Source organism: Cupressus sempervirens, chromosome 10, assembly GCF_028749045.1.
Source record: "Cupressus sempervirens isolate cs-2001-9-10 chromosome 10, ASM2874904v1, whole genome shotgun sequence".
In the NCBI taxonomy this organism is placed as follows: Eukaryota; Viridiplantae; Streptophyta; class Pinopsida; order Cupressales; family Cupressaceae; genus Cupressus; species Cupressus sempervirens.
The window spans coordinates 482975544-482999488 of record NC_143127.1 but is presented as its reverse complement, the minus strand read 5'-3'; the positions used below and the strand labels follow the sequence as shown (position 1 = coordinate 482999488).

The following is a 23945-nucleotide window of genomic DNA, read 5'->3' as shown; positions in this document are numbered from 1 at the left end:
AAGTCACATCTAGCATGTCTATCCAAAAAAAAATGGCCCATTTGTTTTTTACTAACATCACTATACTGGACCTTGGTCAACTATTGGCTCACTCCCCTAAAAATGATACACCATTTCTGATCCACATCCTATCACCATCAACAATGCATAAAAGATTATTTTGAATAAAGAAACATATTAAACAAACCTGATGTTTATTCCAAGTGCCACATAAGAGACACCATATGCTCGAACACATAATAATTCCTCACCAAGTTGCCCCGTATCAGTCGAGGGGTTCTTTTGCATAAACTCCAATATCTGACAGCCAGAATCAAACATTAGCATGCAAGAGTTGATAGAACAATGCTCATTATCACAGTTTGTGGAGACTATACAAACAAATTAGATTATCTATTATATTTCAGATACGCAATGAAAAAAATCAAGCCAGAGGTTAAAGAGACTGAACAATGAACAAGCAAACTCGTTTGAAAATAATATCAAGTCAGAGAAAGATGTTCTTCCACAAGGCAGAAGAAACGATACTCAACCTGCCACCCAGAGTCCTTATTTTAGAATCATTTTTTCGGATTAAAATACAGCACAAGTTCAACAAAAAATGTACATTCACACCTCTAAATCAATTGCACCATGATGACCAATAATACAACAAGGGCAATCCTCTTTAATGCACATGTCATCTTTGGTACCCTGAGAACGAGATAAGCAACTTCAATACTTGTAGCCTAAAGTCTTTGAGAGCAATGACATATTCAGTCACCTATATGCTAATCATTTATATTTCTACAGTCAGTTGTAAAATATGATGTGTGTAGAGATATCAACATATAGTTCCTACCTTGTCAAGACCCTGCTGTGAAAATAAGCACAGGGCATACTTAAGTCATACAAAAGAGGCTAATGGTTACTAGTTCAGGCAGAGGTGGTCACATCAATCACAATCTGCACACTGACTGAGAATGACTCTTTCAAGACAAGGTCACTGCTTGAGCTAAAAAGGTGGTCCTTCCTTTTAGACGCACTTGCATGACTGAATGCAAACATTATCTCCTCCCATTTAAGGCATGATTTATATCTATGAATGGAACATAGATCTGCTCTGCAAAATTATTTGCTTTATTGTTATTCACAAATAGATTCCAGCTCAGCCATTCAAAACTTAATTTATCTTATTTGCTCTTGGGGATGCGACTTACCTCACATATGTCAAGAATACATCGAAAAGTTTCAGTGGTAATCCAACAGATAACTCAAAAAAATCTAGACACAATTCCTTATTTATAACGCTTTGAGATAATTTTCAGTTCATATTTTTTTTTTCTGGTTCAAGCATTTTCACTCATTAATAAAAAGTAGTTTTCGGTCCATATGTGCTTCAAAAGTATACAAATTGCAATCATGTATCATATGGGAATATGTATGAACATTATCCATGCTCTTAGGTTTTCACATTATTATGAGTAGACATTTCTCGTACATGAAAACCATAGCCTTCTACACCTTTCCTAATAGTCACAATGTTTATATCAGACCCACTTGAGAAATGGCTGATTAATGGGATTGCTAGTTCTCAAATTCAGATAATAGTTACCATAAGACTCATATTCCGACCCTTCAAAATAATGGTATGCCCCTCCTAATCCAGGTATTTGCAATCCTCAAAGGCAATTATCAAATAAAATACAGTCAATCTTTGTTTATGTTGATTTATTTTTATTTTTACATTTTAGTACTTTCCATTCTTTAAACATGCATACTGATTCTATGATTATGTTCTACAGTTTTAAGTGTGATGTATAAAATAGTTTAAAATATTTTTATATATTTTGATGATGCTTATCAAATATCAATATGTTGCCTTTGCTAAGTTTGCTTTCAATGAAATCTATTACAATACTTGAAAATGTTATTTCTTTATTTTTAGGCATTTGGATATTTTTCATTATTTAAGTTGCTTTCATAATATATGATTAGATTTTGTAATTTTTAATACACACACACACACATCCTTTTCCTGCAAATGTTATTTTTAAGGACACAACGTTATCTAACTGAATGTCAGATGCCTTATGGCATACTATCACGCAACAAACTATGGCCAGGATGCAAGCAAAGAGGTGTAGTTATCAAGCTAAAACAAAGAGCCATTGGGCATTTATCATAACTTAACTAAAGTCCCTAATACAAAGACCCTAAACCCATGCAACAAAAATGAGAAATATTATTGTTAAGTTTGGGACTTTCATTCTATTTCCAAACTCATGAAAAAGGATATCTGAAACTTGGTGGACCACTGTGAGAAAGAAGAAGCTGCAGAAAAACTAATATCAAAATTTCAAAGACATCAGTACACGCACAAGATTCACATTACCTTGGAAACTATCTCCCAAGGGAGACAAGGTTTTGGTCCAATATTGTATTGCATAAAATATCTAAAATTAGGTTAAAATCCACATATCCATCTCTAACACTTAATCATGAATCTCTAAACTCCTTAAAGAGAAAGGGCCATGACAAGGCCATGTGAGGGGAGGTTTCTAAAACTAGGTCAGGTATTGTTTTTAATCAAGCTTAAACTTAAAGACTGAGTTACAGATGCTGATTCTGATGCTGATGCAGGTACACAGTGCTGATGCGCGGATGCGCAGTTTTTTTTGTTGGAGATTTTGGATGCCTTTAGGTGTTTCCATGTATAAATATTTTTTTTAAATATATTTATACATGTACGCTATATAAAAGAAAAGAGAAGAATGAGCAATGAATGGCCTCTTTTAGGCCGTTTTGCGGAAAAATGAGGAAAAATATAATTTAAAAAATCAATTAAACACATGTTTTTTAAAGTCACTTAAGTGACTGGACGTTCAAAAAGTCCAGATGCTCTCCAGATGCACCTGGGTGCTGTCTGGATTGTCTCTGGATGCTCTTGAATGCATCTCACACGAATCCACAGGGGCTGAAACAGCTTCCTGCCAGCATCAGTGTAGCACCCAAACACATCTGAGCATCCAAAAGCATCTGCACCCACATCCAAGGAATTCTTGAGCACATCGATACCTTAGCTTAAAGATATATAAATCCAATGGACAAAAAACCATAAGAGATGGGAGATTAAAGTTGCTTAAGTCAACAATAACTCCCATGCTGGGAACTTGGCTTGAGTTCTCGTCTAATTCTAATCAAAATCCAGCTTACATTTTCATGATATTCAATATCCATCCCTCAAAAAAATTGAATAACTTTGCAACTCAAAGTACCCCATGTACAAGGAACATTTCCAGCACTATGAGCAGCCAAAGAATTTTTTCTTGTATCTATATGTATCCGGATGGCAGTCAGAATTTTGCATAATCAGCTTGGATTAACAATGAATAAAGAAACTTTCTCAAATTTGTCATTCTCATTTTTCTCTGTCTTCTTTACCAAATACTTGATATTAAAAATATGATATTATTTGTGAAAGAAAAACAATTTTCAAGTTATTAGCAAAGAAACAGGCACGCCATATAATAGTACAGTATGCCATGTAGGAAGTGGCAGTAGGTTAAGAAATTTGGAACGATTTGATATGATGAGACTTGTTGTGATCATTATAATCAAAGGTGTGAGAGTTATTTCAGTTTATAAATAGTGCTGCCATTTGTGTGTTCAGCAGTAGATATGATGGCTGCTGAGGTGAAGGCTTTTACTTTCTAATTGCTATTTACTTCAGCTATGCCTCTTTTGTCTCTCTCCTCACAATACAAGGCCTTTTCTATGATGGCTTCCTCAGTGAGTTGTGCTTGTTGGAAATGGGGTAGAGCAAAAGAATCCAGGCTGAAACCAGTGGGGAATCAATCAAGAAGACTTAGGGTTGAAGGTGAAATGATGTTGGAGAACTCCATAGAATACATAGAACATGAAACAACTAACCTAGATGTCAGGGAGTGGACCATCTGAACTTGGGATACCAAGCAAATGGACATAGCCCCATTTGTAGGTGCATGCATTGCTGCACTTATGGCCATGGTCACAACAAATTTCAAGACTTTATTGCTGATTCTAACCCCCAATAAGTTGGCAACTTATCATCGATAAATTGGCAATAAGCACTTAAAATATCACCCGCAATTGGGCATTGACAGAAAAACAAAAGCCAAATTATGCATTGTGTGAGTTGTATGTTGTTGACTGGACCAATAAAACTTGTTTGAGGCCATCCACACAAAGAAGAGGAACAACTTAGCACAGAAATATCTCAATTACCTTGTCTTTGTGCAGTATAACCTTTGGTTGTGCACAAGGAAGGTAGAGAAACCACCAGCTAGTCCACTTGATATAGATGACATAGATCCTTACCGTAATTGCACATCACAGGAGCAACCTCCATTGTTTACAGAGGATGAGATCTAAGATTTGGAGAGGCAAGCTATGCAGAACAGCGTATTTGCAATGGGATTAGATGACATTCAGGAGGATAGCGATGAGGAGATTGAGGATGATGAGGGATCATTGTCAGTGCCAGCACCATCTACATCTACGATAGAGGTTGAGCCACGGCCAGTTGTGCAGAGGGAGGAGGCACGGGCACAACGGACTTCTTGATCAAGACCCCATAGCCTCTAGTAGTTTTTACTAGAGTTGTTCGGAAGGGGAAGAGGAAGATGTAGACTATTTTGATGTTGTATTTGTGATCACTTATAGTTTTACAAAGACAGTTTTCTATTTTTAGTTTGCTTCAGACTTAAGACTATCAGGTTATGGCTACCAACCATCAACATTCCACATGAGGATGTTGTTTTGTACTCTATTTGCATTTGAATATATCTAAACTCAGCTTGTTTGTTTTAGTTACACATTTACTAACTCATTAGATGCATCTCGTCATTGAGTTTTGTGAAAAATTGCATTTCTAGTTAAATTAAAGCAATTTTGGAAGTGTCATAAGTTATCGATTAATCTCTAATTTTTGGCCCTTGGCGATAAGTTGCCAATAATGATATTTTCAACTATGGGTGCATGTAATGCCAAAACAAATTTGATGTTGGATTGTTGCCAATCCTTGGGGCACCGAAACATCCTTAAGAGATTGTGCCAATGTGCTCTACCTAACAAGTGCATACCCTTAGCATGACACTCTAATATTAGAAATATGTTGGAGGTTTCAATTCACTGTAATCTTAAACACTTTCACAAAATGATGATTAAACAACACAACATTTCAAAGGATTTGGAAGCAACTGTGAATGCAAAGAGGATTCAATTGTGGTTGTTGGCATTTTATTTGAAAATTGTAAACGTTGTCAGGACGAGGAAGAGGAGGATCTGGTTAAAATTCCTATTCCCCCTATGGGAATTAAATGTAAAAATTGTCTTTGTGCACAAAGGGTGGTGAAAGGGCCTGGATAATTTCCCTATCTCCCTGTGAATTTCTTGGTTTTTTTTGCTCTTTACCTGGTGCTGGATCAGGACTTTCCAGCACATTCGTGTTGAAGATTATTTTTTGAATAGGGAAAGTGAGGGACTAATGTAATTTGCCCCTACTCTCAGTAGTAACAAGTTCAAAAGATACTTGATCCTGTCTGGTTCACTAAAGATTGTTTTGGAATGTTCTTTGATTATTGTGGTGGGTGTGTATATGAAAATCAGGCATGGTAATACAGATTTTGTTTAGCATTCTGGCTCTCTGTGGATTGAGCCTTCAGCTCCAACCACATGAGGAGCAGTTTCAGTCCTCATTTTGGGCCAGGAGTTTCTCTGTTTTCAAAAAAATGATAATTTTATTCACTTTGATAGAGCTAATGAGCTCATTACTACCAGCATCCAAGCCTCAGAGTTCAATTTTTTTGGCTTTGGTGCTTTACCTGGGTGTATGAACAAAAGAAAGAAGTGCAGCACAGATCCCAACTCGTAGTGAGAGACAACATTTCAGTTCTCCATTATGTATTGTGCAACACTATCTTTGTGTGGTTAACTAGGCAAGATCCATTTAACTGTAATTGGGATCAGTGTGATATGATAATTTAGCTTTGAAACAATAATGAAAGAATAGCCTAGCCCCTTAAATTCTCAATACTTGACATCCTAATATCCCCATCCTGTCAACCAAGAAGCTCAATTTTGTGACGTCTTTAGGAGAGGCAAAATTGAAATTAGAATTACAATGGAAGTCAACACTTATAATCAGTCCTAGAAAAGATTCTCATTAAAGCAAATCGATCATCAAGTATGGGGTGACCAGTGTTAAAAAGACCAATATTAATGACTGCAACTACGAGCAGTACTATTGGTTAAAGGGAGATTGTCAAATGGTGAATGAAAACAGGCTGCGATGAAGGTCAATCTGTCACTCGAAAAAAAACATTAAAGAATAAAGTATCAATCAATGTTACGAAATCATAATGACACATAACTGAATTACGCGGAGTTCCTAAATGGAGAGATATTCCAAAGTGAATGATATCCATCATCTTGAGCACTAGTACGAAGTTGACTACCATATGAAGAGTAAACGTTGATTCACAAAGATCAAAGTAGCGTCTATTAAGGAAGACAACAATTATGAAGGGGAAAAATACTATAGTGAACATCCATAGTAAATTCTCATACCCATAACTTATCAAGATTCTGCCACCAAATTATAATGAAAACTTCCCCACATGATTCTAAAGAATATAGCAGTAATACTATACAGAAACTAAGTCAATTATCTCTCAGTCCGTTGTTTGGAAAAAATAAAACAATGAATGATAACCTAAAACTCCATAGAAGGAAAGGCCTTATGATTAGCATGGACCTGAAGGATATTTTAAGTGTTATGATCTCCTTAATCTACATCGGGGGATTACTAAGGCAATAAAGTCTGAGTCCAAGTATCATTAACATCAAATGATGGCATGGAAGAATAGACGAGGGTCAAAAGGATATCTAATACGATAACCAAGCATTGTATATTTGTATATAAGATTTGACAAAAATCTTACAGAAGAAACAATGTAAGGACAAATAACAAGGAACACAATGGATTGAACCCATCAAGAGGTCTTCTATTGAGATATCCACTAAAACATAATGTTATCAGTTTACAATCAAATTCATCATCGATAATAATTATCCAAAGAAGACAAGGGATTATCTAATATGATATGAAAGGGCCCCAATTATGTATGGAGGCAGCTGCTAGTAGAATCTAATCAATAATAGTCCAAAGGATGCTGATAAAGCAAACTGTTCTAAGAGACAGCATTTAGTAAGGACCAGTCCATGGGATAATGTAAGTGATTAAAATGAGAATAAGGATGCAGCAGTTAATACAGAAGTGGCACGATTAATTATAAAAGAACATGGCACATGATTTTAACACGACTTACCATTTCAAACGAATGATATATTAAGACATTCCCAACCACTCAATTGATCACCATTACACATTCTATCTCTTTCATTTAATCCTTATGGAATCTGCTCAATAAGGGCAATTGCCCCTAGAATACCAGTTGCAGGTTGCATTTTACAGATCAAGGAAGGCACCTTGATTGCATGTATTGAAGGCTAATCAGTGACAGCATCAGAAATTGAAGTTGCAAGTACCTAAGGACAGATCTGATAGAGTAACACATCAGTCATTGCGCTATTACATTTTGCATATTCAATTTGTTATATCAGATAGAGGCTTACAGCAAACCATTGTAGCAATCAATATTAATTGATTGCACAGACATATCCTTTATATTAGACATAGCATCATCCTATAATCACCAGAAGATAACAAGTGATAAGCAATCATATCCATAGCATATTCCATATTTGTATAGCAGACATTGCTATTAAATATATATCATCTTGCATATAATTATAACTTTATATCAGAAATAGCAGTTGATGACTTGTAGAAGTTCCATTACTTGGTTTAAGGGTGAGCATTTGACAGAATAAAAGGGAAAAGTTAAGGTAATTGTTGCAACTTTCCAAGTTAGACAAAAAGGGGACATTACAACATCAAGATGAGTGCCTAAATGATTTGACAAGAGTGACTTAGCTATCTTCCGACAGAGAAAATACACTCAATTGGGAAAAGTTGTACTAAAGTATATAGGGTTGTACTAAAGTATATAGGGTATAACTCTCAGAAAGAAAAATAACTTAGCTGAAATTGACTTAAGAATTGCAGTTATCCTGATGAGTGTACGGTTTCTTCTCTACAATGATGTTTAGATGTCAAAACTAGTTTAAGTGCAGATAATTTGTAACAGTTTGCTCCTTATCAATATATGGTAGCAGCCAGCAGGTATGCGTCTGAACTCCAATTAGTTCTATATTTAGAATGTAATAAAATCAAACTCCATTTTCATACTAGAACAGTGCCTGCACAAGAATCTAACAATGTAGTTCCATTTTTTGAAAATCCCCACCATGCTGGAATCCTTTGCAATTGTAATTCATTTTTTTTTGAAGCTCAGAAAGACCTATTGAAGAGTTGCAAAGTACGGTCCGGTTTAGTATGTCCTGAATGAAGCACCTAATTTGCAGCTTTCAAAAACCTCTTTGAAGCTTCTCCTCTGCTTGCATGCAGAATCTTCAGCATGTCATTCGGTTAAGAAATAATAGCATAGTTGTTGTTAATAAATCATAGAACTAGACAGAAGAATCAAGAACAACTAGTCAATAAAAATTAAATGAGACTGAAATATATCACACAACTACGCATTGCAGATTAGGAAGTTCAAATCATATAATTTACAGCAAATTAACGAATCAGTGCAGGGAAAGACATGAAAAGTCAATGACTTGAATTTGTGTTTGGAAATTTAATTAAAGTACTGAGAAAATAGTTGAATAACAAAGAGCCATAACTGAGACCACAGAGAAGACACAAGACAAACCTTACTCAAAGGTGCATGAGAATTATCACCAGCGTGCTTCAGTATAATATCATCCTCAACCTGGCAAAGCCGATTGTTGGTCTTGAGCACTCTCTGAACCTCTGAAAGACGTGTATGTATGTTGCAGGAAATAGCTCTGAGTAATAAACATTCCACATCTATACAACTTTGGTTGAGCACAAACTCTGCCTCATCCCCAGTTAACGGATCTATAACATACGTACTGTGAGAGCAGTTAATACGTTGATCCTTCCCTGGCTCAATTTTTAGAAAAGGTATAGAGCCTGAATCTGCCCCTCCTGCACCTTTAACAAGATCCAACCAGTAAATGATTTTCAGACCTGGAGTTTTTAGCCCATTTGCATCAATGTCTCCGTCTGGAGGAGGAACCTGTGTATTACCACTGTTGCCTTCCTGACCTAAATTGTTCTCAGAAACAAGCTCGAAGCGTATTGCATCTTTCCACCTACCTTGCCTTAGAGTATTCACCTGTCTCAACACGGTATCCATAACTAATGCAATACAGAACTCATGCAGGATCGAATACATAGTTGCAAAAGGGTTTTCTGCCGCAGCCATTCTGCGTTCCAAATCATCACCAATATTAAACCGCTGTATTTCAGCAATCTTTAGAGGTCCACTCCTCTCTCCTACAAGCAATTCTAAATGCAGTATCCGCCATAGAGATAAATTTCCACGATACCCAAGTGTAAGCTGAACTTTAAATTCTCCATTAACACAAAGTACCACTCTACCATCAGACACCATGACACTTGAAATTTCATCTGGAAGAGATGCTTCAAGCAATCGTGAACGTAACAATGTGTCCAGCTTTGGCAAGGCTAACTCCCGCTCTTCTCCAACAAGGGCTGTTTGGATACCGATATCTTCAACACATTTAGGTAAGCGACAATAGGTTCCTGTAAGAAGAATTTCAAGAGCAGATGGAACATCATAAACAGGTTGGCGTGCTTGTTGTAGTCCCTCATGTGTAAAGAATAGAGTATCAGCAGCCTGAGTAAAACACATATCATGACTTGACAAACTTCCTTCAAGTTGTTGGCAGTACTGGACCAAAGGAATCTGCAGACTCCAATATCAATAACATATATAAAAATGTATTCTGCTGCTTCCCTTTCTCATAAAAAACAAATTTAACTCTTACTTTACATATCCTGCTTGTCAATGAGTTAGACTTAATAATGAAAATATCGAGTTCCCCACACTTGAACACAATTCTAAACACCAATCAGTCAATTTGATAATACTTTAAAAAAATTATTTTTACAAAATTACAAAATATAGATTTCATTTTATCATTAAACTTCTACATTTTCCAACTTTGATTTCAGAAAAAACCCTCCCACGTGTTCTTTTAGCGAGCAAGCTATAATGTTATATGATAGCTTTTTATTGAGGCAAAATAAGCAGCTAGATACATGCTAACAATGTCAAAGTGTTCAGAAAAATACACGGTGTGTAGATGCAATTTCATATGATAATAATGGTCAGAAGAAAAAATAAGCAAGCTATCTATCAGATACCACTCTGTACAGTTGATAAGTTTATGCTTAAGAAGTTTTAGTGAAACAAAGCAGTGCATGTCTTCACATCACTCATATGCATCAGCACAGTATCAACTGCAGCATTGTTTTAAACTGCTAATTAAAATTCAAAGGCATTACCAGGGCAAATAAATATTATGGGGAATTGCACGCCAAGTCCAAACTGTCTATAATCTCTATTGCCAGCATAGTTTTCTCTACTGGAGGGCATATTTCTCTATATGTGAGTGCTTCTCATCATCTCTAACTTTCAAGTTTGACTTATAAAAAGAAAGCTTTCAGAGAGTCTCAATCCATCCTTAATCTACACAGAATAGCATACAACGGATATGAGAAGTGAACAGAGAACAGCCAAAAGGACATACTTTCACATATGATATTTTTATGACCACAATATGCAGATCATAATAAGACAGACGAGATGCACTGATCTGAAGAAGAATTTCAGCAAACTTGCAAAAATGACCTACTGAAACAAGGATTTTCCAAAACTACCAAACAAATTAAAATAACTCAGTAGCAGAATAAAGATGGTACAATCTGAAAAGAAAGAGAATGTGCATTAAGGGTAGAAGTGATGATCAAGCCATACACTTTTCCTTCAACATGGCATGGACGGTTCTGTCTTTTTCTTAACTTCAAGCTCATCCAAGATATTATTGGTGGCAAAACTATCATTTTTCTCAGAGGCATATGAAAACTGTCATATGCTACGCCTTTATATTCACATTAAATATAGTTGTCAGTTGAAAGAACCGAACTGAACCAGGCCTCCAAGATCTCTGGGTACATAGCTTATGATGTTCATGAAAACATTGTACCAGTAACCTAGGTTGATTGTTCAATAAAGTATGCTTAGATTCTTATAGATCACAACCAATAGAACATTATCTGTCAGCAAATTTATTTATTTTAATTAACAAGTATGCATCAACTTGCACTAAGTTCATTATGGATTGCAGCTGGAGCCTCCCTGATACATTCTGTTCCAAAAAATCAATAAGATCTCAGCTTTGCTAAATTTATCCTCCTGTTCCAATTTGAACTTGTACAGTCAACATAAATAGGATAGTCAAAACATATCATATCCTTTGCGACAGTAAAAATGCAAAAACAATTCAAGTCACAATTTGTAATCTGTAAAATCTCAGGTCAAAAACCCTAGTAAAGGAAATCCCCTATTTGAAATGTAGGCTTTTTCTCTTTTATTGCCCTCCACACTTTCTTTTCTTACTCTCACAACCACCAGCTGCGTTTGTGCTCTTCTTGTAATGTTAGGCAGTTGGTGCAATTTCAAATATTTTTCTAAATATTTTTCAAGAATTCGCAAATGTCATTTTGCATGTACATTTGTTTTCTACATGCATTCAAACAAATCTATGCTAGCTAAGGTTCTGCTTTTCTGGATTTTTTGTATTGTAACTTTTCAAAGCCAGCTGCTCCATTTCTTATACTTATTCAATGCTATTGTTAGCAAAAATATTTTTTCCTTTTTTATCCATTGCAAAAAGACTTTTAGTTTGTATCAAGTGGCATCAGGAAATGCAAGCCAAAGCATTGGAAAAAAGGATGCTAGTTGCCATTGTGTTGTGAAACCAACCCCAGGATTGATCATTTGCAACTCTGCTTCAATGCCAATCCAACGAGCCCGAAGAGGCCAACTCACCTCACACCAAATCCTAGTTCTGCACCTTCCCTTATTTAGAGATACACCAAGATAGAAGTAGCCCAAGGATAACCACAATCATCATTATCATACACAACTGTCCCTCAATCCATTTATTGAGTACATTGGCACCATCTTGGATCAAAGGTTTCAAACATGGCCACGTCATCCATCGTCCAGAAAACCCATGTGTCTCCAACAGACTTTTCAGTCATCCCAAACTCCAACAAGGGTAGGACCGTTGACATTGTTCATTGTCTTCTGCAAGAATAACTTATAGTCTATCCTATCTTTCACAACAACAATCAACAATCTCAGTCCCTCCACACATTACTCCTAATTTAGGTAATCTGTTTGTCCCCCTATTTGCTTCACGATTAACATATTGAATGGAAGAATTCTTTCTTTCCCAAACCTGATGCCATATACTTCCCTAAGCAACCTCCAATTCGGTGGAGGCCGCTTTCTAATAGCATCATGCGAATCATTGAGTCCCCTTCAACCTCTACACATCTAAAATCCCTTTTCTGACATTCAGCTAATCCCTGATCTAATGATGCCATTTCTACATTAGTGTTTGTAGCAATCCCCTAAGTGCCTAAGATGGTCCAAATCATATCACCTATTTCATCTATCCAAATGCAACCACAGACTACTGATCAAAGGTTCCCCTTGCAGTTGTGTTAAAATTCAGTTTTAATCTACCCCTCAAAGGGGCCAATCATTTGGTGCAAGCCAATGCATATATCCAACATGGTACCAGAGCGAGATTTGATAATAGCGTTTAAGGAAGTCATCTATCTCTGCAAGAGCTTTTATGCTTTCCTGTTTTACTCATTGTTTGTGTGATGTCTTCCCTCATGTTGGTATAACTATATGTATATTCAATATGTTGGCTTGCGAATTCAGCTGGTTGTGAGTTGTTCTCAAGTCTGTTAGAGAGTTCTGTTTATCAGCTTGTTTGAGTCATACTTGTTCTCGCTTATTTTATTATTCAATGCCAATTTGCTGGTCATTCCTTTACGGTGATTCAGTTCTTTATTTTCCATTATGGTGAGAGACAATGTATTTCACATAGTTTTATCAGGGGAATGAAGAGTTTTTTTTATTTCTTTCTTTTGACATATTTTTGTCTCTTCCTCCATGACTGTTATGCAAAGGCAGGTGTTCTGGGTATTGTATGTTAGCAGATACTCTGTGTATTGTAATTTCTCAGCTCTCAATTGGAGATTATTATGGGTCTCTCTTAAAAGTCTGTAACGGCATTAAACTTGTTTAAGCATGCTCTCTGCATATGAGCTGTTCCATATTGAATTTGTAATACTATTTGTTTTGAGTATCATTTCTTGTTTGAGAACTTATGTTCTCAAGAACCTTGGTTATTGAGTTATAAGATCCTTGCTGACAGTGATGATTTGTGGTTGATTTTAATCTTATCTTGTATTTTTTGCAACTGACGTTTTTTTTAAATGATCGGGCATCTCTTCTGTCCATACAATCATTATTGAAGCATTGTAGTTTGCACAAAATTGGAGAAATGGAAAAGAAAAATGATGTCGATCATGGCTATCAAAATGGGCCGTATGATCTGTCCTCACTAGAGATTTCTCCTACAACAGAATTAGCGTTTCAGCCAACGACTCCCCGCTACACGAGTGCTGCACTATGATCATGCACGTGATGGAGTGGCCCCATGTCCTCATTATCTCCACGAGCCATTTGTAAGTCTCATTCAACCATAGCATCATTCAACTTGTTTAAGCCTGTCGTGGATGCTTATAAGCGGTCATGAATTACCTCAATGTGGTCCTCTCATCATTTCCACCTGCCATTATGATTCTATGCCATCATTTTCATGCCAGGCAGTGGGAGTCGTCGTTTGTGCCTCATAGAATGGATTCATATCTATTTTTGGAGTCTAACAAGCAAAAGATAGGAAATCAATGAAGACAATTTTCCACTTGACAAAGATTTGTTCAGCGCTCATCTCGATTTCCAGAGAAGATCTTTGCCCAAATCATATTAATCCTTCTAACATCCGTCATTTCTCAAAATTGAACTCGACAATTTGTGGACATGTTTCTATAAAGGAAATACTGATGAAATTCCTGCTAGGTTACTCCACCTATGCAACAATGGATTCCGAGAAATCACCTCTATCGATCAGAGAAAGGAAGAGGAGTTGGAATATTTTACCAAAACTCATGTACTACCCAGGGCTGCGATGGGTTGTGGAATGGAAATTCTGGATATTATTGCCAAGAGTGAACCTGTATCATTGCCATTTCCTCTCCTGAACAGTTTTAAACCCTAAGGCATTTTTTGTTCTCTCAATCCCTGCTACGGAATTCCATCATTATAATTCAGCCTTCAAAATTTTCAAAATGGCTTCAGGGCATTTTATCTAGGAGTATATTTTTTTGTTAGCTCACAGAAAACTGCTCTTCTTCACTGTCGAGGATAATCCAAAGCATGGTTGTTTATCGAAGAGATGGACTCATATCCTAGGCACATGACTCTAAAGGATGTCAGGAACAGTAACGTATTCATCTTTTCTATTATTTTCCTGTTTGTTTATCAATATCAAATGCTTTAATCTTCTTGAAGTAATTTCAGAGGCTCCTAGTTATGTGGTATACAACACATTATGGGCGATATGTTTATCAGTGTTCAAAAGGCAGAAGTTGTATTTATGAAAGCATTTCAATTGTGGATGGATTGGATTAATTTTGCCTCCTATTTTACAATAATAGTTTGTCATGAATATGCAGGAAAGGATTATAGTAGGACATTGGTTGAATATTATCTTCTTCCAACAATTTATTTGACATCAGCTCTTTTGAGCTTTTATGGAATCTATCTGAAAGAGGATGCAACAAGATAAGGATTGTTAGCAAATATTATCCCAATAAACAACAAAAGCCCATTAACAGGGTAATTTTCAAATATATATTATTATGTTATTATATAAATCAAATATATCGATTAAGTATATTTTATTAATATAAATTAAATATTATTCATAGAGACATATCTCTTCATCTTTGTTAGTATTAAGACGGGAGATCACACCGTTCAAAGGGGAATCTAAAGTTATTTATCTTCAAAATTTTCAAATCAAATACATTGGATTAACATTAGAAGCACGCCACCTATGACTATAGTCTTTGTGAATAATTAATTGGGAGAGATATCAAAAGATGATAATAGTGTAACTGGTTGCTGGAAGTAATGGAAAGAGATACTTACATCATGATCATAATTTGAGAAGAAATATATTACGGCACTTAATGATTAGAGTATTATTCCAAATATTGAAGCCTCAAATAATTTGGCATAGACTATAGTTGAGGTTGTAGTATATATATTCATATTTGCCAAGAGGAGTTGTTGTAGGTGCGACTATCACTTTTGATATAGTGACAGAAACTTTAGTTTGCAAGAACAAATACTGTCATGTGTTGATTACATTGAACTGTCCCACAAACTGCAGACTTTGTGGTGAAAGGCACCATTGAAACTGCTTATTGGAGATGATAATTATCGTCAGTAAAATTGTGAAGGTACTGCTGATGTGAATTTTGTTCGACTACAACATGTAGAATCAAATACTTAATGTTTCGAGTAGAAATGACAAACACTTGATTCTCTTTTAATATAAGCTCACCTCTCGTGCTAAACTTGCAAAGTAAGATCATGAAATGACTTCAAGATTCCTTCTTAATAGTGGACTTCACTTAGTTTTAAGATGCGATATGTTGGTCATCAAAAAGGGACTTACGCTATTCATTCAATGGATATCAACTCTTGCACTCTTAAAGATTTAGCTTTGCAATGTGCAATGAAAATAGAGCTTCTGATTTCTAAACATTTCCACTTCAACCCAAACTTAAACTAGCTAACTTCTACTCCTAATTGTGAATGCAAGGAATCGTGGATAGTCCAAACTAAGTCACAAGGTTCAAATTCGAATTCGAGTTCGTTGATCATAAAATTCGGATGAAATTTGGCAAGGATAAAAATTTGAAAAAAAAATCGATATTAACTTGAACTTATATATATTTATCTATTTTTAAATATAATTAATATTTCCACAAAATTGTCAAAATAGTTTAACATTGCTAAATAATTAAACTAAATAGCTTAATATTATTTTAAAATAAAATAATCTTATTATAAATAACAATATTATATTAAATATCATAAAATTCAGATGAAGCTCGGAAAGGGTAAAAATTCGCTGAAATTCGAACTTTATGGATGAAATTCAGCGAATCTTGTGACTTAGGCTTGGACTATACTAGATGTAGTCTCAACAGTGCCTCCATCCACCTAGTGCAACCTTCTAAGGAACACTCGAATGGTTTTCAAATCAATATCTCCTCTCTAATCCCATCAAATGGATGCAAACTAAAGATTGAGTATTAATTGAAGTTAAGTGCATTCAATCATCAGCTTACCACACAAGGCACCCTTACCATCAGCAAGAAGTTGGTGGCCTGGAATTGTTCGAGTCAAACAATTAAACTTCCACAACAACTTCCATTTAACTAAACTACTTAGACATGAAAATACATCTACACCAAGTGAAAGATTGAGAAAACCATACAACACTCCAAAGCAATAACAATAACAAGTAATTCACCATGAAAACCAATAATGAACTATCCATACTTTGAAAGCATCATACCAACAATTTGATCAAGTCCCACCCTTAGCTATCCTATTCTATTCTAGCTATCTAATCTCACCTCCTAAACTAATAAATTACAAATGAGAAGATGTAGTGCCTCTCGTGTTTGTGGTCTAAACCTTGTTATATTTTGATTCGAGAGATACTTGATACTCTTGTTATGTTTCATTTGAGATGACTTGAAAGTCGGATGTTATACATTGATTTCAATATCATAGATGCTATACTGTTATGCTGTTCAATTTATCATATTTGCATGTTGATGTCATTTTGAGATGGCAGTAGGTCTATGATGATATCTAGTTATCTGGTATTTGGACATATTTATGATTTTGTTATGTGATGGATTTTATGCTATGGATATTTACTTCATTCTTGCTTCATTATGTTTTATGCGAACGTGAGTGATGTAAATGGACTATATCAATATAATTGAGTAAATGGTTAAATTAGGTATTTAATGCATTTATTGCTTCGGCTATGATATTATATGCAATTGCACTTGATCATGTGTTTCAATGTGCAAGATTTATATCCCTGGCAGTGGCACATGGAGTTAGTGATTCAACTGTTCATATTTTACAAATGTTGTCCCTATATGGTTGACGTATCTTTTAAACGTTAAATTAAACCCTCCAATGATTTGTTAAATCCTAAGTTGCCGGTTTGCGGTTCGGTTCCGGGTTCGGGTTCGAGAACCGGTTCGCTGGTTCGACAAAATTTTGAAAAGGGGTTTGGGTTCGTTTGGGTTCGTTAGTACAAAAACATGTAAAAAAAAATTATTTTTTTTAAATATATATATATATATATCTTTACGAAGCATGAGTTAGAATTAGAATGTAGCATAGTAGCATAAACACATTTGAACAACAAAAAACTTTAAAACAGCATAAACAATATAGTAGCAAACCACAACGATCATTGGAACCCCTAGCGACTAGATCTCTTCCCTTTCATTTAAAAAATTCATAACTGTTTCTGATTAGTTTATGCAGATCAACAGTAAGTTTTAATAAAAATTTCTTCTTTTCATAAATTTATTTACCAAACTCTTATTATGATTAACATAATCGATTGAACGTGGTTAAAAACTAATTAGATCTAGCTTGCAGAAGGTAAATCCCTTTGACCAGCTGAATATTCTTCAATCTCTTTGGGCACAATCTCCCAAGCATTGATCAACAACAGTAAACTGGAAAAAGACCATTCATGGAGGCCTTTGGATAACACAGTTTGACGTCCCAAATTCAATATTCTTTAATACAATTTTTAATATACCTAGAGGAGAAATAATCAGCCAAACAGTGATAGACAATGTAGTAAGTAGCTGCCCCACCTGACCATATTCATGTGACCGTAACTTTCTTCTGCAGGGCAACATTTCCCAATAAAACGTTGTTTATTGTTTAGTGTTTGAAAAATTCATATTGCTACTCAAATAGGCCCTGAAATTCCTCGAAATTGGTCATGGTGGTCGCCACATGTTGAGCATCTTCTCTTGTGGGTGTCTCAAATTTAGTAGCATTTTGATTCAAATAGAAAGTGTTTTACAGCTAGGGATTACTCAACACTAAAAAACTATGGCATTGTAATGCCTACCAACCTAGACCCAAGATGTATCAACATAAATTAAATTAAAACATGCTGTAATGTGGAAAATTTATATGTGGTTCTCTTGGGTTCGAACCCTGGTCCGAAATTTTATATGTGGTTCTCTTGGGTTCGAACCCTGGTTCGAACTAGATCGAACCAGGCCTCCAAAAACGAACCCAGGTCGAACCGGACCAGAACCACGAACCGGTTCGAACCGGTACATGGTCCGGAGGGGGAGGGAGGTACCCGTGCAACTTAGGTTAAATCCAAACTCATTTGCATTATGTGATTAGACCAGTGAGCGTATCTATGCATTTAGAATTTCGCATTGTCGTGAAGTTGTTAAGGCCTTCTGTGATTTTGGTTTCAGGGTTTTTGGGCTTTATTTAATTGGTTTTTAATTTCTGGCAGCTTTGCCATAGATGAATTCTAATTACTTGGAATAGCCTATTTTCGTTTGGGTCGATTCAGAGTCTAGCTAGTCTAACTGGCTATTTACCCTAATTGATTATTTACTCAAAAAGTGAGTAAGTATTGAAAGAGAAATTTAATTCTTCACTTCTCACTTTTGCAATTTGGAAAATTGAGAGCTTTTTCTGAAATCCTTTTCTGAAGGATCATGTTTCTGTTCATTGTGAGAGCTATAGGCGTGTGATCTTTGCAATGAAGGACTCGTTGGATCCATCTTGGGGAGACCTTGATTTGCCCTCATTTTCGGTTGTATCTACAGATTATTTATTTTACCTGGCTGTTTTCTGTTTTAGCCCTTTTGGCTGTCAGGTAGGGCTTTCCCGTTTTCATGTTTCAGCTCCGTTTCTGGTTTTGTTTCTAGTAGTTGTTTGTTTGGAGGCTGAGAACTAGTGTACCCCTCTATTTCTGTTTGTTGGTTCTACTTGTTTGGTTGTGTATGAATGTTTTCCCAATTTTTGGGCTGAGGGTTTGGGGTTTCGCACTATTATGCTGGTCATTTTTGCATACAGTGTCTGAACCCAAATTTTATTGGATTTTTGAGGCTTTTGTGCCCTAACACAAAATGGGTTTTTATTTCAAAGTTTTCTAGTTTTGGGGTTTTTACCTCATTTTGCGTGCCACCCTATTTTCTCGAGTTTCTTTGGCATGATATTGATCGTGGACCTAGATCATCTGTTTGGATGTTAGTCAGACCATTGATGCTCTTTTATGTTGCATTGGGATGCGTGTCACATTCGTCCTCCCGAATTTGTTTTCAGTTGAGTGTATTTTTGCATTGTGTTCTCATCTAGTCCTTGTGTTGTGATCTTTGAGATGGTGGTGCGCCACACATGAGCAAATGCGCATGCATTTGTCAGGTGACTTGCGAGGCCCGAACTTCCATGCTATTTCTAGGAGTTGTGATCATTTGGGGTTGGGTTGGGAATATGCATGCCTACGGGTACTCATCGTTGGATGAGCATGGGTAGGGTAGGGTAGCATATGGAGGGGGCTTCTATCTCGCAACCTGGTGACCATTGCCCAGTGGGTTGGCAAAGGAAGTTTTAAGTGATAACTAAATAAAACATTGGGTGCTAATAAAATTTAAGAGAATAAAACGCTTAGTCTAAGAGCCTTTCACTGGGGAGTTGAGCCACACGATCTGAGCTTGGGCTTTCCGACGACTCTCCGTGATGTCAACCCCTACATAGTAACCCATTGAGTGTCTGACCAGGACCTATAGTATTTGTATTGTCTCATGATCTTGGTTTTAGTCATCATTACTGTCTGGCGTGAGTGTTAGACATAGATGTTTGCTTTATGTGTGTTTTTGGTTGGATCATTATCTCCATCAGCATGACGGAAGTGGACCTAAGGGTTTCACATGGTTGGGAGGCATAGCTACCTATACCACTGTTGGGGACCGATGTACAAAGATGGTCTATTGTCCTAGTGCGACCGTTGTTGGTATTTTCACTTGGTACTTCGGGTTCCAGAGCATGCTTTCTTGTGATTTATGCTTTCATTGGAATGCTCGTATATCATGTTTAGATGATGTTAGTTTATTGATGCATTCCCTTATTATGATGTTTAGCATATGATTAGATGATGTTATCTGCTTGGAGTATCTGTTGTTTTTGGTTTAGCATATTAGATTTCATGTTCTTATGATGTTATTGCGCTTTAGTAGTGACGTTCTTATAAGACAACTCCGACTATTTAGTTGGCAGTTTGGGATGTTACGTGTAGGGGATGGCTAGGACCTTCGAGGTTTCATGATACTATTACGAATGAGAGGAACCACATACTTAGCTTGTTATTTCACTACATTACGATGTTGCTTTCAGTTCTTTCCCTTCACTACTAGGTTTTAGATGGTTAGATGCAAATTCCATCTTGTAGTTATTGTTCGAGTGTCTATGCCTTGATTGTGGATCCGGTACTCCCCGGTGTGGAGCTTCTAACTTCTTGTTTTATCCCTTGTTTGTCCTTGGAGCGTTTCTTACTTTTCCTGGGCAACCATGTGTCAACCTTGGGTGATACTTTAAAGTATCATACACCCAAAGAAGAAGAATCATGCGATATTGGAAAGTATCGCATGCCCATTGAAGAAAGATCGTATGATACTTATGAAGTGTCGCACGTGTTTAGGAGAAGTGTCACCTTGATTTTGAAAGTATCGCACGCCTTCGTTAGAAAGGTCGTACAATACTGGAAAGTATTGCACAATATTGAATTAACGTGTCGCCTAGGTCTTAGGAAAACCTGTCCGGGTGAACGGCGGGCACTTTTCATTTTGTTCAGAAGTTTTCAGGAGGTATTTTGGCTACCCTCTATGGTGTTCTTGAATCCCTTGGTATTGCATTTTGATTTCAGAATGTTTCGGATTCGAAATCATTTGCGTCATTAGGCGGTGAATCGTTTTGGTCAGTAGTGGTGTTTGAAAATCTATTGGTGTTTGGATGTTTGTTTAGTCTTTCATTGCGATCTTTGTGATCCTCGTATGTCGTATGTCGTGTGCATCCATACTTGTTTTTTTTTTTTTAAACCTTGGCTTATATTTATCCTTGTTCCAAGGATCTTCGGGCAGAGCATTACAGAAGACCTTAAGCTTTTATAGTAGTTCCACTACAACAAAGGGGCAAGATCGTTTCAAGATCAAGGGTCGAGATTCCTTTCCACAAACCCCAATTAGGGTTGCCAAATTTACAACCAATTACATGAAGGCACCAATTCATGGGCCAACAAGAAAATTACAATGATTTTCCCAACCAATGATACAATGGGACACTTGGCACGGTTTGATTAACTATGCTTAAAATTGAAATTTTCTAATTGGAAAGGAGACAGAAAATTGTCACATCATCATCGTTATCATGTGCTTAGGGTCTTGGCTTGAGAAGATGTTTGTTAAAATTGCATAAGTATCTCTCAATGTTTGGGATTTCTCAATCCTTTGAAATTTCCTCATGGAATTGACTTGAATCACTTGCATCTTTGTCAACCTGTAAACTTGATCTCTCTTGATTCTCCTTGAATATGTCCTCATGTAGCTAGATCTTTTGTGCTTTCTTGAATTTCTTCTTGATTTAAAATCTCCATTAGCAAGTTGATAGTTTGAACATGAATCTTTCCTTCTCAATTGAGTCCTCAGGCTCGAACCATCTACTTGGTCCTCTTAAAGTCTCAAGCTCAACCTTGACATCATCTCAGTCATTCGCTTCTAGCTTTTCCTTCTTGAATTCACATGCAAGAAAACATTAAGCTTGTGGAAAAAATCTGAAAAGAAAAATACATTAATAATAAACAAAATTCATCCCACTTAGTGTTAAAATTCATTTCTCCCACAACTCTCCAATTTGCCCATTTGATTTGTCTTCCATTTTACATGAGGAAAATAAGGCTAAAGGGGAAGGTGGGAATTCCAAGTCAGGAGGATTAACGTGGTCGAAATCCTTAGCTCGGAGGATTTACACCAAATATGATTTGCCTTTTTCACAATTATTTCAAACATTTCTCTCGTTAACACTAGAACTCTCCCTAAGTGGCATCCCCTATCCTCAACCTTCGTTTAGAATCAAAAAAATGGAGTGGTAGAATTCTTGAGGTTGGAGGATTCTCTTGGTGGAAATTTTTAGCTCAAAGGATTTCCACCGATGGGAATCTTTTGCTTTAAGGATTTCCACCAAATTTATTGAGCGCTTCACTTCCTTCCATCCTTCTGAAACTTCATTGTTTTACATCAATTTTACTGTAGCTCACTTTCCTTTACCTCTAACACTTATTTGAAATTCATTTTGATACAAAGTGAAAAGGAGGAAATTTTGGCTTGAGAGGACTAATGTGATGGAAATCCTTAGCACTAATGTAAAGACCCTGTCTAAACTCCAATTGATATGCTGATGGCAAAAATGTTTTTCTTTTTGGGGTTTTTGGTTGCTTTTTTGTTTTTGGTGTTTTGTTAAGTTTTTTTTTTTTTTTTTTTTTTTTTTAATAGTATATGTAAATAAAACAAAGAAAATGAAATACATAGAAAATAATCCTCTTAGAAGCCAATTTTTATTTATACAGATCACACATGAAATATGTAACATAAATTGGTATGTTGCAAATGAAACCTGCATATATACACAACCTTTTACAGTTTATGACTGCATGTGATTGCTTTGGATAAATTTCTCCAACCTCACGTGAGACTGGGCGGCTCCCTGTCTACTTCATTCACCTTCACAATGGGTGTTAGATACCCCAACCGGTGCTAAACTTGATCACAGCTCCTAAATAATGCTACTGCTGCCTCCTATAATATTTGTGGCCTCCAAAACTCCAATTGCTGCCTTGATATTCACCATGCAGGACATTAAATTCAATGTCGTCCCTCCTAATTCTGATCATAGGTAATAAATATGGACATAGACCTCCAAGTTTGTGATCACAGGTGTAAGAATAAAGCCAAACACAGCCTCCAATGATTGTGATACCCTTGCAAACGCACAATTAGATCTTTGGCCAGATTGTAGGTAATAATTGATTCCCAGCTACAGCGAATTCCTTCCGATCAATTGTTTCTCCCTTCACCAATAAACTCTCCTCAGGTACAATTTGAAACAGTAGAGGAAAAGTGAGCAAATTATTATACCTCAGCAATAATTTGCATATCAATCTTCAGGACAATTTTCATAACTCCCAAAATCCTCAGCCAAATTCACAAAATCAATATAATATTAAGGATCCCACTCTCGTAAAGAGAATCATATTTATAATAGTACTTGCGCAAATTGGCTTCATCATTACACCTTTCACTAAAGAGGTTTCAGCTTCACAACATCACTCTATAACATAGAATGCCATGTAATCACCTTGTAGTACACACTAATGACGATATGGTGTTATATTAACATGAATACAAAATATTATCTTATATATTTTAATTGGAAAAAGTTAGTGCAACATTTGGAAATCTGCAACTTATTTATTACTAAGTTAGTGCAAGATTTGGTGATCTACACCTTACTAATTACTCCACAAGGAAAGAGTTGTTCACATGAGTGGGTGTTCTTGAGATGGAAAAGACGAAATAATGACAGTGGTGGCACCCACATTAACAATTGCAAACC

The 23945-nt window shown here is 36.1% G+C and overlaps 1 protein-coding gene across 1 annotated transcript in view; it reads right to left on the bottom strand.

The window, feature by feature from the left end:
- SWP (RNA polymerase II transcription mediator) overlaps positions 1–23945 on the bottom strand; it is a 119466-nt gene that overhangs the window by 64837 nt on the left and 30684 nt on the right. The window contains exons 2-3 of the mRNA XM_089807772.1: positions 8862–9944; positions 188–300 (exon numbers count right to left, since the gene is read on the bottom strand). Coding sequence (XP_089663898.1) covers positions 188–300; positions 8862–9944 — 1196 coding nt within the window. The remainder of the gene's footprint in view (positions 1–187; positions 301–8861; positions 9945–23945) is intronic.